This window comes from Leptinotarsa decemlineata, unplaced genomic scaffold (genome assembly GCF_025532065.1).
Source record: "Leptinotarsa decemlineata unplaced genomic scaffold, Ldec_3_MD MMD2_tig00026328_RagTag_RagTag, whole genome shotgun sequence".
Lineage (NCBI taxonomy): Eukaryota > Metazoa > Arthropoda > Insecta > Coleoptera > Chrysomelidae > Leptinotarsa > Leptinotarsa decemlineata.
In genome coordinates this window covers 6,694,818-6,710,943 of record NW_027412688.1, presented here as the reverse complement: position 1 = coordinate 6,710,943, position 16,126 = coordinate 6,694,818, and the positions used below count along the sequence as shown (strand labels likewise).

General features: G+C 33.2%; 1 protein-coding gene across 1 annotated transcript in view; it reads right to left on the bottom strand.

Annotated features, from left to right (window-relative positions):
• Window positions 1-16,126, bottom strand: part of LOC111505307 (uncharacterized) — an 85,723-nt gene that overhangs the window by 49,014 nt on the left and 20,583 nt on the right. Inside the window, 1 exon segment of the mRNA XM_074182320.1 lies at window positions 6,089-6,126. Coding sequence (XP_074038421.1) covers window positions 6,089-6,114 — 26 coding nt within the window. The 5' untranslated portion in view covers window positions 6,115-6,126.

Sequence of the window (16,126 nt, the reverse complement as noted above, 5' to 3'; positions counted from 1 at the left end):
TGACATCTTCCTTGACCATTTTGTTTAAGTCTTTTGGATGGAGGTTCTACAGTTTCGCCTCTGATCTTCGAAATCTGGATAGTTACTAAAGATGCTAACATTATCGCTCGTTTCATCACCATCAGATTCGTCAATTTCATCATCACTTTCTATTTCATCCCATAAGTACTGAGGACGGGCCATTTCTCGCTCATAATCACTTTTTTTTTATCGAATAATGTAAAAAACTACTCGATTTAGTTTTCTTGCGCACGATTTTGGACCATATAGAGATACGTGGGGTTTCGTGCACCCCAGTTGCTTTATAACAGGTCTGATTCAAACATACGTCAAACGACGACTGAATTGAGATGTGAATTTGAGAGTTGAGGCTATATGCGGAAACTACTGAATATATTCGACGCTGGGGCGCCAATTTTGAAAAGTTATATGAAATTTTCTACGACTGGGTTATGTCACACCCCACGTGTCGGACGCAGGGTTAAATGTTGAATGCATTATTTAATTCCTCTTTTTTAAGTATTCAAATAAATTTTTGAAGAAAAAGGTTGGAATGATAAGTTTGAAATGCGTTGTTTTAAAGCTCTTTTATGAAAACTACTTGATTTTCGTCAGAAGGAACATTTCCCATTTCACCACTAACAAAAACGGATGGTTCAAATACAACAACAACCATCAAAAAAAATCTACTAGCTGAATAATTTGCGTCCCACTCCACTCGTCGATTTTCTGGGAAAGGTACCAACCACTATTCCCACACTAGAAACCACAATGCCGGAAATTACTTTTCGACAGCGTCTAGTTAGGAGAATTTTGAAACAGCTCAATAACAACAAGGCGTCTGGCCCTGACGAAGTACCCGTAATCGTACTTAAAAAGTGCGCAAATGAACTCGCACCAGTATTTTGCAGAATTTTCAACCTGTCTTACAAAAATGGGGTTTTTCCTTCTTGCTGGAAGATTGCTTGCGTTCAGCCTATCCACAAAAAGGGCGGGGAAAATCTTCCAAATAACTATAGACCAGTCGCTTTGCTATCAGTGATATCAAAAATCTTGGAGAAAGTCGTAAACCACCATGTCCTCAAATATTTGGAAGGTTTCGATATCTTGAGCGATCATAAATATGGCTTTAGGAAACAAAGATCAACATGCGACCTTCTATCGTATGTCACCCATATTTGAAATAACGCAATCGAGAAACATGGAGAGCTGTTGCGCTTGCTATTTCTATGGCCTTTAACCGTGTTTATCATGAAGGTTTGCTGGCCAAACTTCGATGCTATGGCCTGTCGGATCATTTCTGTGTATGGCTCTCCAACTTCCTGAAAGAACGTTCCCTGCAAGTGGTCGTCGATGGATATCTCTCGAACCATCAACGCTGTTGTTCCTCAGGGATCCATATTGTTTCCAACCCTCTTTTTATTAACGACAGCACACTTGTCTCGTCATTCCATTTGGATTCCAGGACATCAGCTACGGAGGCACAACTTCACTGGTGCCATACCTCAATGAGGAACTAGAAGTGATTTCGAATTGGGGTGAAAGCAACCAGATTTAATTCAATGCCACAAAAACCCAGGCATAGGTTTTCTCCAAAAAGATAAATGTCTCCGAACCGGATATAATAATGTCAGATCAGACAATTCCGCTTTCTGCTTTGATAAGTTTATTGAGGGTTGAAATGGATATCTATATGTCTTGGCATAATCATGTCGCTTGAATTGCAAAGGCTGCTTCTCAAAAGTTCGGAACACTGTTCCGAACCGGAAAACTATACATACAGCAGCAACTTTCGATGCTTTATAAAGCTAAGATCAGACCTTTTTTGGAGTATTGTTCTTATGTATGGAGCTCTACCCACAAACATACCCTGAAGTTGCTGGATTCTATCCAGAAAAGAGCCATTAGCTTGATTGGAGAAGTGAACATCACGTGCAACCTTGATAGCCTGGAACTTAGCACATTTGATTCCACCAAGAGCGGTACATATCAGAAATACGCGACGGACTGTGGCTGCTCATCGTTTTGAGGTTCAACTCAGTACACCTCAAACTACTACTGTTTAAAAACTCTCTCACCTGGAGAACTGTGTTTATGTGGAATGAATTTCCTGAGAACGTGAAGAATGTGAATTGCTACTTTCGCACAGGCACCACTCTGAGAGCGCCTTGAGGTTTTTTCTGTAGTGCTTGTGTTTTGCCCTTAAAAAAATCCAGAAGTGAAGTAACGCCTCTTGCCGCGCGATTCGCTAACCAACCATGCTTTCTAGTCTAATCAACAAGTTCAAAAACATGAAAAATAGAGATAAAGGTCCTAAAAATATGAGCGATAGCTCATTCGATTCGGAATCACCTCTAGAAGAATGTTTTTGAAGGATTTTGGTGCAGGTAAAAAATTGCAATTGTTATTAACAAAATAAGATTTAAAAAAATGGTATTTAGTTTTTCGTAAATAACTCAAAAAAATATTGATATTTAGGCAATTTTGAAAAAAGCTCGTGAAAGAGGAGGAAATTTCCGATAAAATAGTCCCGACTTCTGAAACTCTATCTCCATTATTTATAATTTTAATTTGACGTTGAAAATAGGCTTTCGCGCGGCTGTTACGGCATACGCGCGCTGCCGCTAAAGAGAGTTTATCAAAATAAATATTTTTTTTATAACATGAAATGTCATTTCAAAAATTTGAAAAAAATCTAGTATCTTCTTAACACTTGATTGAATCGGCTCCCGTAGAAAAAAAGTGTTATCATCATTTTTCAGAAAGTTATTCAATCGTTAACTAACAAATTTTTTCCCAATCTCCGTTGGCATAAAGAATGGAATAAAAGGTATAAATAATTGACCTATAGATTTTAAACTTCGTGGAGCCCTTTTCATATATATACTTCATATGATCCTGCGATAAAAGTTCATAAAAATTTAATAATTTGTTAATTATGATTTTTTATAACTATTGCAAAATGAAATATCTAAAATTTGTTGATATTTTTTTTTAATTAATATTTAGCTATATCTGTTTTCACATTAAATAATGGCAGGTATTAACATAGGATATGTGTAATTTGTGTATTAAATTGTTTTAAACGAATAGAGAAACTCAATATTTTAGAAATTTTTTTTTGTTATTTTGTTGTCTAGAGATAATTATGATTAAAAAAAAATAAAGAAAAAGTGTTGAGAAGATACTAGATTTTTTCAAATTCTCGAAATGACATTTTATGTTATTAAAAAAATTATTTCTTTTGATAAACTGTCTTTAGCGGCAGCGCGCGTAACAGCCGCGCGGAACCCTATTTTCAACGTCAAATCAAAATTATAAACAATGGAGATAAGAGTTTCGGGAGTCGTGACTTTTTTATTGAGAATTTCCTCTTCTTCAACGGGCTTTTTTCAAAATTGCTTAAATATTAATATTTTTTGAGTTATTAACGAAAAACTAAATAACATTTTTTTATCTTATTTTGTTAATAACAATTGCAATTTCTTACCTGCACCAAAATCCTCATAAAACATTTTTCTAGAGGCAATTCCAAATCGAATGAGGTATCGCTCATATTTTCAGGACCTTTATCTCTATTTTTCATGTTTTTGAACTTGTTGATTAGACTATTCGTTTTGACTATTAGAGTAATATCGTGTTGCTCCGGACTTCTAAGCATTGACATTGACCAGTTCTATTTGAAGCCTGATTCAAGGTCTACATAGTCTACCGTCCCCTGCTCCTTCTTGCACCATCTATCGACATGGTGCAATAAGTTCTTTTTGGTATGATTTCTATGCTTCAAGGTAGATAGTCTTTTGACTTGTTTTTACTACTGAAACGGTGCAGAAAAGCTTGAATAAAGTGGAACAGTATGAAATGTACAAGAAATAAATTTGAAAAACAAAATCTAATACAAGAATAAAATTTCTTACTTTTCATCTTCATCTCATGTCAATCATTTAGATCAGACTGAGAGCTCTAGGAATTCTATATTATCAAATTTTGAAATAGACGAGTCCATGCCAAAAAATATAGCTCTGACCTCGCAGGGCAGCACAAAAGTAATTAATGTTTGGAGCTATAACTGTTTGCCTTATAAATTCAATGACGGATTTTCATTCTGATTTCAATGATCCAGGAAAAAAAACATGTTTTTGAAAATGTGGTCAATGATTCACAGTAGATTCAGAGTGCAAGTGTCTAGAAGGTATATGACTTTGTTTTTATTAATAATGATATTTAATGGGTTTAAATAATTTGTATTGTTCAAAGGTGCATATCGGCCAACGCGTGCGGTACGTGCAACGCCCGCGTTTAGCGCTATTTTAGCCTTTAAATTAAAATTATAAATATTGGTATTCCAAGACTTCTTTTAGGAAATTTCCTCCTCTTCAAGGACCTTTTTTCAAATTTCAGATATCTTTAATATTTTCCGAGATAGATTGATGGATATAGCCGTTACTACAAGGTAGAAAATCATAATGAAAAGAGAAATGAAAATTTCTATGTTTCTTACCACTTTTATTTGTAACTTACGTTACTGCAGTTTCGTCCTATACGGACATTTTCAAACTTATACAATAAACTTTATGTAATAATATGAAGTATAATATAAAGTTTATTGTATAAGTTTGAAAATGTCCGTATAGGACGAAACTGCAGTAACGTTAGTTACAAAAAGTGGTGAAAATATAGACATTTTCATTTCTCTTTTCATAATTTTCTGAGATATTTGCAAAAAAACAAACCCCCTTTTTTTTACTAAATTGTTTATAACTTTTGTAATTTTTTCGAGCTCCTCTTGAAATTTTTCGAATCGAATGAGCCCAGGATCATAATTTTCGGTGCCTTGGACAGAAGTTCCAAAGAAAGGATCTTGTGACTCAGACTACTATGTAACAAACAGCTAAATATTGTGTTCATTATTGGCCATTATTTTTATCCGTGAATGTATAATCTTCATTATCACGAGAATTGCGTAAACGATACCAGCAATCTAAAAACATTTGAAATAATGAAGTTGATAACTTGTAGATCCAGATATCTATGCTGGATTCAGCAAGTCAAAACTCATGCTATTTCTATTTCACACATAGAGAAAATGACAAAGATAAAAATCATTGAAGCTGACATGCTTTGTATATTCAATTAATGTAAAGCATTTTTGAAAATTGATGCACCGGTCCCCAAACTCAAAAAACTAGGGGTCCTAATTCTCTTGACTCCTCTGAACCATCATAAAATGACAATTAATACAAATACTCCAGAGAATGAAACCCAATTTTTCAGTTTAATCGTTTAGAATAGTTCAGAATGCCGACATACAAAAAACGGGGAAGTACCCTCAGAACGCTGCGCTGTTTAAAGATGCCGCTGTAAGTCCATCATAATAGGAGTATTTTCTACATTGATGATCAACCTGGAAGATTTAACATGGCACCATGCTGTCTACAAATATTGCTTCTCAGTTCGCATTGGGTTTTCGGTTCATCTTTTGTGTCTGTTATGGGTAAACAAATATTATAAAATGAGGAAAAGTTCTCAACCGTACCACTATTACTTGAAAACTGCAAGAAAAATGGTTTTTGAAGATATTCATGTATTTCATAAAATGACAACCACTGTTTACGTTTTCTCGCAATTTGTGTACCTAAAAGTGATACTTTTATCACAAAATGAGAGCAAACTGATTCTTTTTTCGTAAGCAACAACTTATTGAATTGCAAACCAACGAGTTTCTGGAGGTAATATAAAACATTTCAATACGCTGATCAGCCTGAATGAAAAGATGTCTGAAGTAATGAAGTTTTCAAAAACGGGATCTTCGAAAATGAACACCAAGTGCTCAGGTTTCTCTATTAAGAAAAGGCTGAATGCAAGAGTTAAATGAAATGACTGAAAGTAATGATATTTGAAGATGGACGGTTTCCAATGAAAACTATGTTTGGAGAATTTGGACAATTCGTAGAGCCTAGAAATGATATTTCTATAGTCGTGTCAATAAGATAAAATTGAGTACGATCTATCTTTGATAATGAACGACCTAACTATAGTTGAGTTAAAATAAAAGAAATGAGACATGCGGCAAGCAAGAACAACTTACCCTGCTGTGAGACTGTTTGGCCACATCTACTTTGGACCCTGAAACATAATGATAATAATAATGTTTATTTCAAAAATAAGATGGAACATTTCAATAGAATAAAGAAGACTTATAAACATAAGCTCAGAAATAAACATAAGTACATCACTGAAGCTATAAAGCTTGTGCGTGCATCGCTACTTTATTCATAAATACTCATCAAAGTGTAAAAAGATTTTTCAGATATAAGGCACATATATGTATCACATAAAGTTAGTGGTTGTACTTATGAGACACGAAGAAGCTAAAATATTACCCTAACTCGAAAAATCAGAAGAAAGATTATGAATATATACCTATAACATAAAAAACTAATACTTGAGATATACATACAAATATAAAACAAAAGCAACAATATAGTTAACGGTTAAAATACTAAAATATTGTTAAAGAAAGTTTACTATAGCAATTGACGGCCTGAGTCAATAGTCGTGAACTGGTTATTATATATTTAGTATATTAGTATTATTGTATTATTAGTATTAGTATATTGTATTTATTAAATATATTTCATTATATTTATCAAATAGGCTGTTATATTTATTAACTTCAAAATATAAGATAGAGTTGGCCGATACTTGTTTTTCAAAATACATTATCATATATTTTCATCACATTCACACTTTATTGTGAGATAATTACTTGACCTAGTAATTGAACGCAGGTATAAATGTTCATTAAACTCAGGTATAACTGGCATTAATCAGTTCCTAGAATATTATTAGTTTCTAGGTAGATAGTAATATTTCAAAAAGTATATATGATCACAATGTATGTAGAATTCAGTTTGTTAGTGAATACGCTTGAAAAAGCTACTGTGCAGCGAAACACGTGTTGCGGATTTATTAATCTGTTCTAGTGAAAATCTCACAATGAAGTGTTTTTCAAAATACATCAACTTTAAAATAGTATTTGAGGTAAGTAAACAACTGACAAATAGTTGAATAATATGATCGAATTTTATTATTTTTATAGTATTAAAATGGATGCCGTAGCAGGTCCAAGTAATGTACAAAGAAAGCGGAAGTTTATGTCGTTAGAAGAAAAACAGATTGTTTGTAGAGTGTACGAAAATTAAAAAAATACACTCTGTACAGTGGAAGCTGTTCATTTTAATGGGAATATCCGTGTCGATAATTGAACGCATTGTACGCGAAAAAAGGTGACTAGGATTGTGCAAGCTCCAAAAGTACATTGTCGTGGTAGAAAAAAATTTAATTGGTCGAGTACCAGAAAAAATTTGTACGCTATACCATTCATTCTTTCTTTTTTGAGAATAAATCGCCAACGATCGAATCCATTGAGACAAAGATAATGGATAATGATCTCATTCCAAAAATGAGCAAAGAGAAGTTAAGGAAAATAATAAAAGAAGATTTAAAATTTATGTATGCCAAACGATCCCCTAAATCTGTCTGGATAGAAAGAGAAAATATGGTCTCATGGCGACGGAGATATCTTCGCTCCATTAGAGAAATGCGTTCTGCTCACAGAAAGATATATTATCTGGACGAAACGTGGGTGAATGCTGGTCACACAGTAAGATCTGGCAAGATACTACTGTAACTAGTTATCGTTAAGTATTTGTGGATGGTTTATCAACAGGGTTACGCGGACCAACGAGTAAAGGGCAACAACTTATTGGCGCCCATATAGGTAGCGAGAGTGGCTTTTTTGACGATAGTGAACTAATTTTTTTTATCCAAAAAATGGGGGATTATCACGAAGACATGGGCGTCCAACGCTTCGAAGGATGGTTTGAATCCCTTCTTTCAAGCCAAATTCGGTAATGGCATTGGAAAACGTTTCTTATCACAGCCGATTAGTAGAACAGCTGCCAACTATGACCACCAGAAAATCAGACATGCAGAGTTGGTTAGGACAAAAAGGAATTCCATTTTCCGAGGACATGGTTAAGGCCGAGCTTATGAGTGTCATTAAACAGCATCGTGAAAGATATCGCCAGCATATGGTGGATACAATAGCTCGTGCTGAAGACGTCACCATTTTGAGACTTCCTCCTTACCATTGCGAGTTAAACCCGATAGAATTATTCTGGGCTCAAATTAAGGGTTACGTAGCTCGTGAAAACGTGACATATAAAATTTCTGATGTTCAACGTTTATTAGAACTCGCAATGGAACGGATACGGAAAGAAGATTTGGCTAATGCTGTAGCCCATGAGATCAAGGAACAAGAGAAAATGTGGAGATTGGACGGGATGGTAGACACTGTTTTCGACCAAATAATAATAGATTTAAGTGTGACTGGGGATTTCTCTTCGGACGAGTCAATGGATTCTGAAACTTCATAAGCATAACATAGGTATTACTTCTTTGCTTTGTACTTCTATTTCTATATAAAAGGAATATAATAATTATTTTGTTAATTTTTCTGTTTTTTTGGAGTACTGTATTAGGCATAATAAGAAAATGTAATCAGTTTTACCATTGACACCAGGTAGCGCAACCTACTATAATAATTTTTACGTGATTACCTATGTGTTTAAATAAATAAAAATATTATTTTGGTATGCCTCTGCAGAATTGGTAAGAGGATTATCCGTTGGTCACTTCAAGTGCGACGTTGCTAATGAATCACCTTCAATTGAAAATTGTTATAGAATAGATACTTTGACCGATCTTTCTCCACTAGGTATATGGGTTTCTTTGTATATTACTAATGGTCCTAAATTCGGCAGGTGGTTGGAATAAGATGTAAAGAACAAATAATGCGTTTTTTGCTAATATAATGTTGATTTATTATATTTGAACCAATTTGAGCCAATTTTTCTCGTCGATATGAACAGCCATATCATCTGCAAAACTTATGAGCTATCCTTCAGTTCTGAGTGACATTGAGCTGACATTGAATGTTGAATAAAAGTGGTTCTAGTACCGTTCCCTGAGGTGCACCATACGTTATTGTCCTCCAACAGCTTCTAATTCCTTCAATTTCAAATGATTGTTTCCGATCTGATGAATAATTCTTCATTAGCTGATAAGGTGGTCCTCTTATACCACAAAAATATAATTTTTTTAATAGTCTTTTGTGGCATACGGTATCAAAAGCTTTTGATAAATCAATAGGTATTTTTTCATCAAGAGCGTTATAAATATTCAACGTTGGTTCCAGTATAGCATCTTCCGTGTTAGAAATGGTATTATTAAAAAGTGAGTGATGTATACATTGATCATTAGATAAGAAAAGGGCAATACGAAAATTTTTTGAAAGGTAATAGCTGGCAAGCAGATTTGTTTACATGCGAATTAACATTTATGGTCTCAACACTTAGCCTTGAATAAAATATTAACTTTGAGAGTGCGAAATTTGGTACTTCAAATTTTCTTTCGTATATTATTTCGTCTCATCTGCAAAGATTGAACATTTTCCAACGTAGATTCTTTACAAAACTCCAAGTTCAATCATAGGTATTCAAGGTCGAATGATTTCGCATTTTGTCGAAAAAAAGATGTTTTCTTCCATATGCAGATGAAAGAATATCACTTTTTTCTTGATTGATGCTCTGAATAGGAAAATAATAGTTTACATGAGGTATTTATGGAAGAATTTGACAACAATGGGTTGCGTTCTCACTAATTTTATAAAAAAATATTGCTGGTCAACAATTCATCAGAAAATTCCTCCTTCTGGGAATCAAATGTGCTGAAAACGAATACGATACAAAAATAGCTGAATTGGCTACGGTATTTTGTAATGCATTCGCTTTGTATAAGGTTAAAGAATTGAAATACGAAATGGAATTAAATGAGGCTGATATTTTCAACGATGAAATAATTGAAAAAAAAACCTATATTTTCCAGATAATTCAACAGACCATGGAATTATTTTTTAATGATCATTCCTGTTCGAAATGGAGAAACATAAATTTGATTTTTTAGAAAACTCGAGGTTCATTTTTTTGTTCCAGTGCCGTTTTTTTGAACAGAAGAATAATTCTGAAGAACCAAGATCACTACATTTTGTAAAACCTACTAATTCAGTTTGAAGTCAATTGGAATTTTTTAGGATTACATTGAAATGACTGGTTTTTCTCCGATATAACGTTTGAGGACACTGTTTATTATTTTACAGAATATACGAATCATGAGTGTTAACTCATATCTAGTAGTTCAAATAGAGGCAGAGATGAACAGTGAAAAAAAATACCCACAAAAGAACACACGAGAAATGAAATTTGTGGAAAAATTATAAAGTTCAACCTTGAGAAATGAGAAAACAACGGAATAGTTTGCCTCAATTCTCTGTTTCGCAGCTCATTACAAATTTTAATTGACAATAAAAATTTCCATTTCCATAAAAGTGTATAAATCTGCAAGTTGTAAAATCACATAAAGCTGTACTTAACTCTGTCGGCAACTTTAAGAGCTTTCTATTTAAAGGAATCAAGAGCTCTGTTAGTCACACTCGAATGGCTTTTCAATATAAGGCTCATTGGAGAGGATGTAAACTTCAAAACCAATATCCGCTGAAATTTCGCATCGATATTGCGCAAAATACAAATATGCCTACTTCCTCCCTCGCCAAGTCTTTTATTCACAGCGTCTAAATTTCTCATTCATTTTGAACGTTGCAGATGTTTAAAAATGCTTTTGTGGAATCAAGTGAGCGTGCTGAAGGTTCAAATAAATATCAAGTACGCTAGGCGTTATTGGTCGATAAGGCAATAACATTCATGAATGTCGGCAGAGTTAATTATTGTTCAACCTTGGCGTAAATGAAGGTAAATTGCACGATGCCAGTTTCATTAATCATAGCTAAGTTTTCAGTAACGGATATTTCTAGTTGAAAAGCACTTAGATATTGATATTGCAGATATTGAAGAAGATTGAAAAAGACGATTTTGTTATTTGTATACTTATTTCAAATCTAAGGAGTATATTTGTTTTTGTATAAAATTATTCTCTTCTAAAAGTATACTCCTTTCAATGAAAACAGGATTCCTTTGGTTGAGATTTAATCAAATAAGCTAATGAATGACTATTACTGGAGTTTTTTCCCAACACCAAACCGTTATTTTTAACACTTCGACACGTGTTTCGATCACCAAGTGATCATCTTCAAGAGGAAGATCTTCCTCTTGAAAATGATAACTTGGTGATCACATCAAAGGTTCCAAACAGTGCATCATAAGCCAAAGAATGTCATTACGTACTGTCATCGATGACATGAGTAGATTCAACTCATTCATGACATAAAGTCGCGATTTTATGAATGAATTGAATGCTTCATCTTTCAATACTATCCAAATTGGTGCGAAGAGGAAATAAGGCAAGTGTCTTATTTGGAATCATTAGATATCTGCCATTGAAGATGACAGTGTTCCAGTGTTCATCAAAAGTGTAATAAAATAGATAGATATACAGATATAGATTTGATATAGTCTTGTGCACATTGCCAATTGTACAAAGCAATCTAATGTAGACTAGACTGCTGGCTGACACTGAAAATCACAGCATTCTGGGAACGACCTCTGACATTATGCCTCTAACTGTCAACTACTAATTGCCTTATATAGTACTTTTCCCGAGTAGAGAGGATTGAATCCTGTGGGAGAAGGAAATATTAAGTGTAGATAGTTGTTGGTTCACAGATGGATCAAAAACACCTTCGGGCTCTGGTGCAGTTGTTTTCAGTTGCAGACCCAGGAGATATACCCCTCCAACCTATGCGACTGTTTTCCAAGCGGAGATCTATGCTACTGAATTGTGTGCGGAGTGATTGGTAGAATCCAACCTCACACATGAGTCAATAATTTTTTTTTGGACAGTCAAGCGGCGTTGGAGGCTTTTGGCTCTTACCGAGCAACGTCTAAGTTGGTAGCAAATTGCAGGAACAACTCTCCTCAATAGGAAGACTTAACGAGTTGTCTCTGGTCTGGATTCTTGGCCATACTGGCTTGGAAGAAAATGAGGCTGCTGACTCCCTAGCAAAGGAGGGTGTTGCAAGTAGCTTCATCGGTCCAGAACCTGTAATTGGCCTTGCTCTACGTTTTTGCCAAAGAAACATTGAACACCTCGATGGCAAGAAGATCTAAAGACTTCTGGCAAAATCTTCCAAGATTGGCTCACTCCAATGCGTTCATACACCCCTCGAAGCTTGAAACTAAACAGTTGTTTGACCACAGTAGTAGGGATGAGCTACGATGTCTAACACACCTCCTTACAGTCGTCTGAATCATCATATACACAGACCCGGACTTTCGAAAGACAGTGTGTATCGTCTCTGTTTGGAAAATAGTGAAACGGCAGAACACATACTTTGTTCCTGCCCCGCTGCGGATCGACTCAGGTTTCCAGAGTTTGGTAGAAGCACACTTCTATCATCTGGCCTAAAAGGTCACTCACCATGTAAAGTCAAGAAGATGGGTTTATTTGGTTGATTTTGAATGAGTGTGAGCCACAATATTCCCTTGCGGGTTGCGGTGGAGGGTCGAATAGGCCCACTTACTTTTGATCTACCTCAACCTCACCTCTATATTTGATCAGCCACAGATTACATTCATGCTGGAATACATGAGTATGAAAACACTAAAATTGCAATACTATTTTTGACACGCATTCCACCAACCAAATTGGTGTTTCTATGAGACAAAATGAACTTCTTTAGGGCATGAAGTTATGTCTACAATTATTCCACAATGAGTGATTACAAAGTAAATGTTTCATTGTGTTCTTTATATTGATTATTCCAGTTCAATTATCAATTGTTTCATAAATATATTTCATAAAGATTCTTTGAATTACAATAACCTTCCAACTGAAGTTGATCAATGTTTTCCTTTGAAAAGTTTTGAACAGGATCTGATAGATTACTTGAAATCAAAATTGTCAAACGATATATTCATGATAGTGCCATTCTAGCTTAGTCACGCATTTTGAATAGAACCCAACAATTTGATAGAACACAAGTGACCATTTCTATTCAAAACGGCAGCGTAGACGTTATCTTATAAAAATTCAATATGGCTTCACCTGTATGTATGTATGTTTGTTTATTTGTCAGTTTGTTTGTAACTCCAGAATTATCGACATTATTGCTTGATCTATTCGCGGGCAGATGGCGCTGTACGTTACCTCTTTGATATAATTCGAACTCACTTTACATGTATTTCTTCATTTGAAAAAAGTATATTTTTCAACACGCTTTTATTAGCTTCACCTGTATGTATGTATGTATGTATGTTTATTTGTTTGTTTGTTTGTAACTCTGCTTTTCATTTCTCATATCAATTCCCGTTTGAATGCTCAGGATCTGTATTTGACAGAATTATCGACATTATTGCTTGATCTATTCGCGAGTAGATGGCGCTGTAAGTAACCTCCTTGAGTAACTATTCTTTGCGCGCCTGCTGCCTTGGGCTCGGTAGCTGATTGATCCTAAAGTTCAAATAAAATAAATATAGTTTAAAAAGACTAAAAACACGCTTTTGTAACTCACGAAACTAAAAAATGAAAAATAAATATAGTTTAAAGAAACTAAAAAACACGGTTTTAAAGAACATCGAAATAAGACCTTGAAAATTTTTTTTTCATATAAGCTTAAAACAATAACGAACGAAAAATATCAGTATTATTGCGAAAAAAGCGTAGGCGCTTTGTGCCATATTTTTAGTATATCAAGCACCAGTTGCTTTTTTCACAATAATACAAGTATTTTTCGTTCTTTATTGTTTTAAGCTTATTTAAAAAAATATTTTAACTTTTCAGTTCGATGTTCTTCAAAAGCGTGTTTTTTAATTTTCCAAACTATGTTTCTTATCAACTAAATTCTGTTTAATTTTTCATGATTATTACGAATATTTCTAACTATGTTCTACAAGGTTACCGTCAAGGCTGTGCACTGAAAAAGTATTAACAATATAAGAAAAAGATTAAATTCTTATACAATCCTCAAACTTTCTCATGGACAGTTGAACAACCAAATAATCCACCCAAACCGATAGAAAAAGTTATCTTCAATGAACATTTTTGAAGCTGATTGTGGAGCCGCCTTCAGAAATTGATGGGCATTGTTGGGACCTTTGCCAAAGTAAAATTTCCACTTCGTTGAGTCCGTAAGTGCAAACCACCGTAAAATTGATGTAAACTTGCGACCTTCCCGAGATTTACACAACTTCCCCGACACCGATAAGATCTGAAAGAGCTTCCTCGTATATACACCAAAAGAGAGCTTAACGTTAGGCCACAAAATGGTCTTGCACTGTTATCACTTTGGAGTAGTTTAGAGGGATAGCGGCTTGAGTTACCTTCTGAGAACTGGTTATTTTCAGTGTGACATATGTGGTTGATACAAATTTTCTAATCATAAAAAATTACACCTCACATCTGCCAGACAGACCGAAACTCAATATAACTAAAGCTGTGCTTATTTATAATTAATTCAAATGAGTCCCAGATTTTCCTTGCTCAAATTCACAGAATCAGAACTCCATAATCTCCTCAAGAATAGGTTGAATAGTAATTGCTCTTCGGGATATGTTTTCTTGCTTACCCATTAAACATAATTATTAAGAAAAAAATTCACATACCTTCTAGACACTTGAATAAACGAAAATCCATGAAATTTTTTTTTACCGGGATCATTTTATTAGATATACGTTAGTTAATCAACTAATTTTCACAAGTTTTAAATTAACATAAAAACCCTGATAATTTTTAAACTAAAAACCTCAAATTTTGTTCACTTCCTGGAGTTTTTCTTGAAAGCCGTCAAAAAAGATTCCCGTTGAAAAAATTAAAAAATTTTGATTTTTCACTTCGTTATTAATAATCGAAGACATTAAAATGTGAAAAATTCAATTAAATCAATGAAAATGTTTTTTCAATATTCAAATTCATTCGTATTCTTATTATTTGAAGTTACATAAAAATGATTTTTCATAATTTTTAGATATATTTGTTTAAGAAATTGTTATGAACAAATGTATTATTTATTAGATATATGAAATTTTTTTGGGAAGCTTTTTATCAGTGATGAATATGATTTCAAAAAACAAAATCGTTTGTTAAAATAATTTTTTCAGTTCTTAAAAACGCATTTGTTGATTAACAAATTTTTTTGCTATTAAATATGACAATTAAGGATCTTTTTTGTTTTGATAATTTCTATTTATCTTTGATATTCCGAAAAAAAAAACTTTTTTTTAAATTATATTTTCGTTTTTAATTTAATAGACAATTTGTTTTAAACGAATTACTTTTAACGATATATTTTTTTTAAATATTACAAAAAAAGTAAAAACAATCATGTGTCACTTTTTGTTTCAAAAAATGTTTCTTTTCTACAAATTATTTAATATTTCTCTTTTTTACTCAAATAGCGACACATGGTTTTGTCGCTATTTGTGTCTTTGGTAATATTTAAAAAATATATATCATAAAAATTATTTTGTTCAAAAGAAATTGTTTATTAAATAAATGAAGAAAATATAAATGAAACAGTTTTTTTTAGAATATCAAAGAGAAATAGAAATTATGATGGACAAAAATCGTTCCTTAATATTCATATTCAGTAGCAAAAAGAATTGGTAATCACCAAATGCGTTTTTAAGCAATAAAACATTTTTCAAAAAACCATTCTGTTTTCAAAAATCATAATAATCATCACTGATACAAATGTTCCCAAAAAAATTTCAAATATCTTATAAACAATACGTTTGTTTATTACAACTTTTTAAACTTATGAAAAATCATTTTTATTTAACTTCAAATAGTAAGAATACGAATAAATATAAATATTAAAAAAAATTCCTTGCTTTAATTGAATTCTTCAGTTTTTAACGTCTTTGATTACCTATCAATAATGAAGAGGAAAATCGAATTTTTAAAATTTTTCTAACAACAAATGTCAACAAAATTTGAGGTTTTCAGGGTTTTTATGTAAATTTAAAACTTGTAAAAATTAGTAAATTAACTAAAATATACCTTATAAAATAATTTCGAAAACATATTTTTTCATGGATTTTCGTTTACTGAA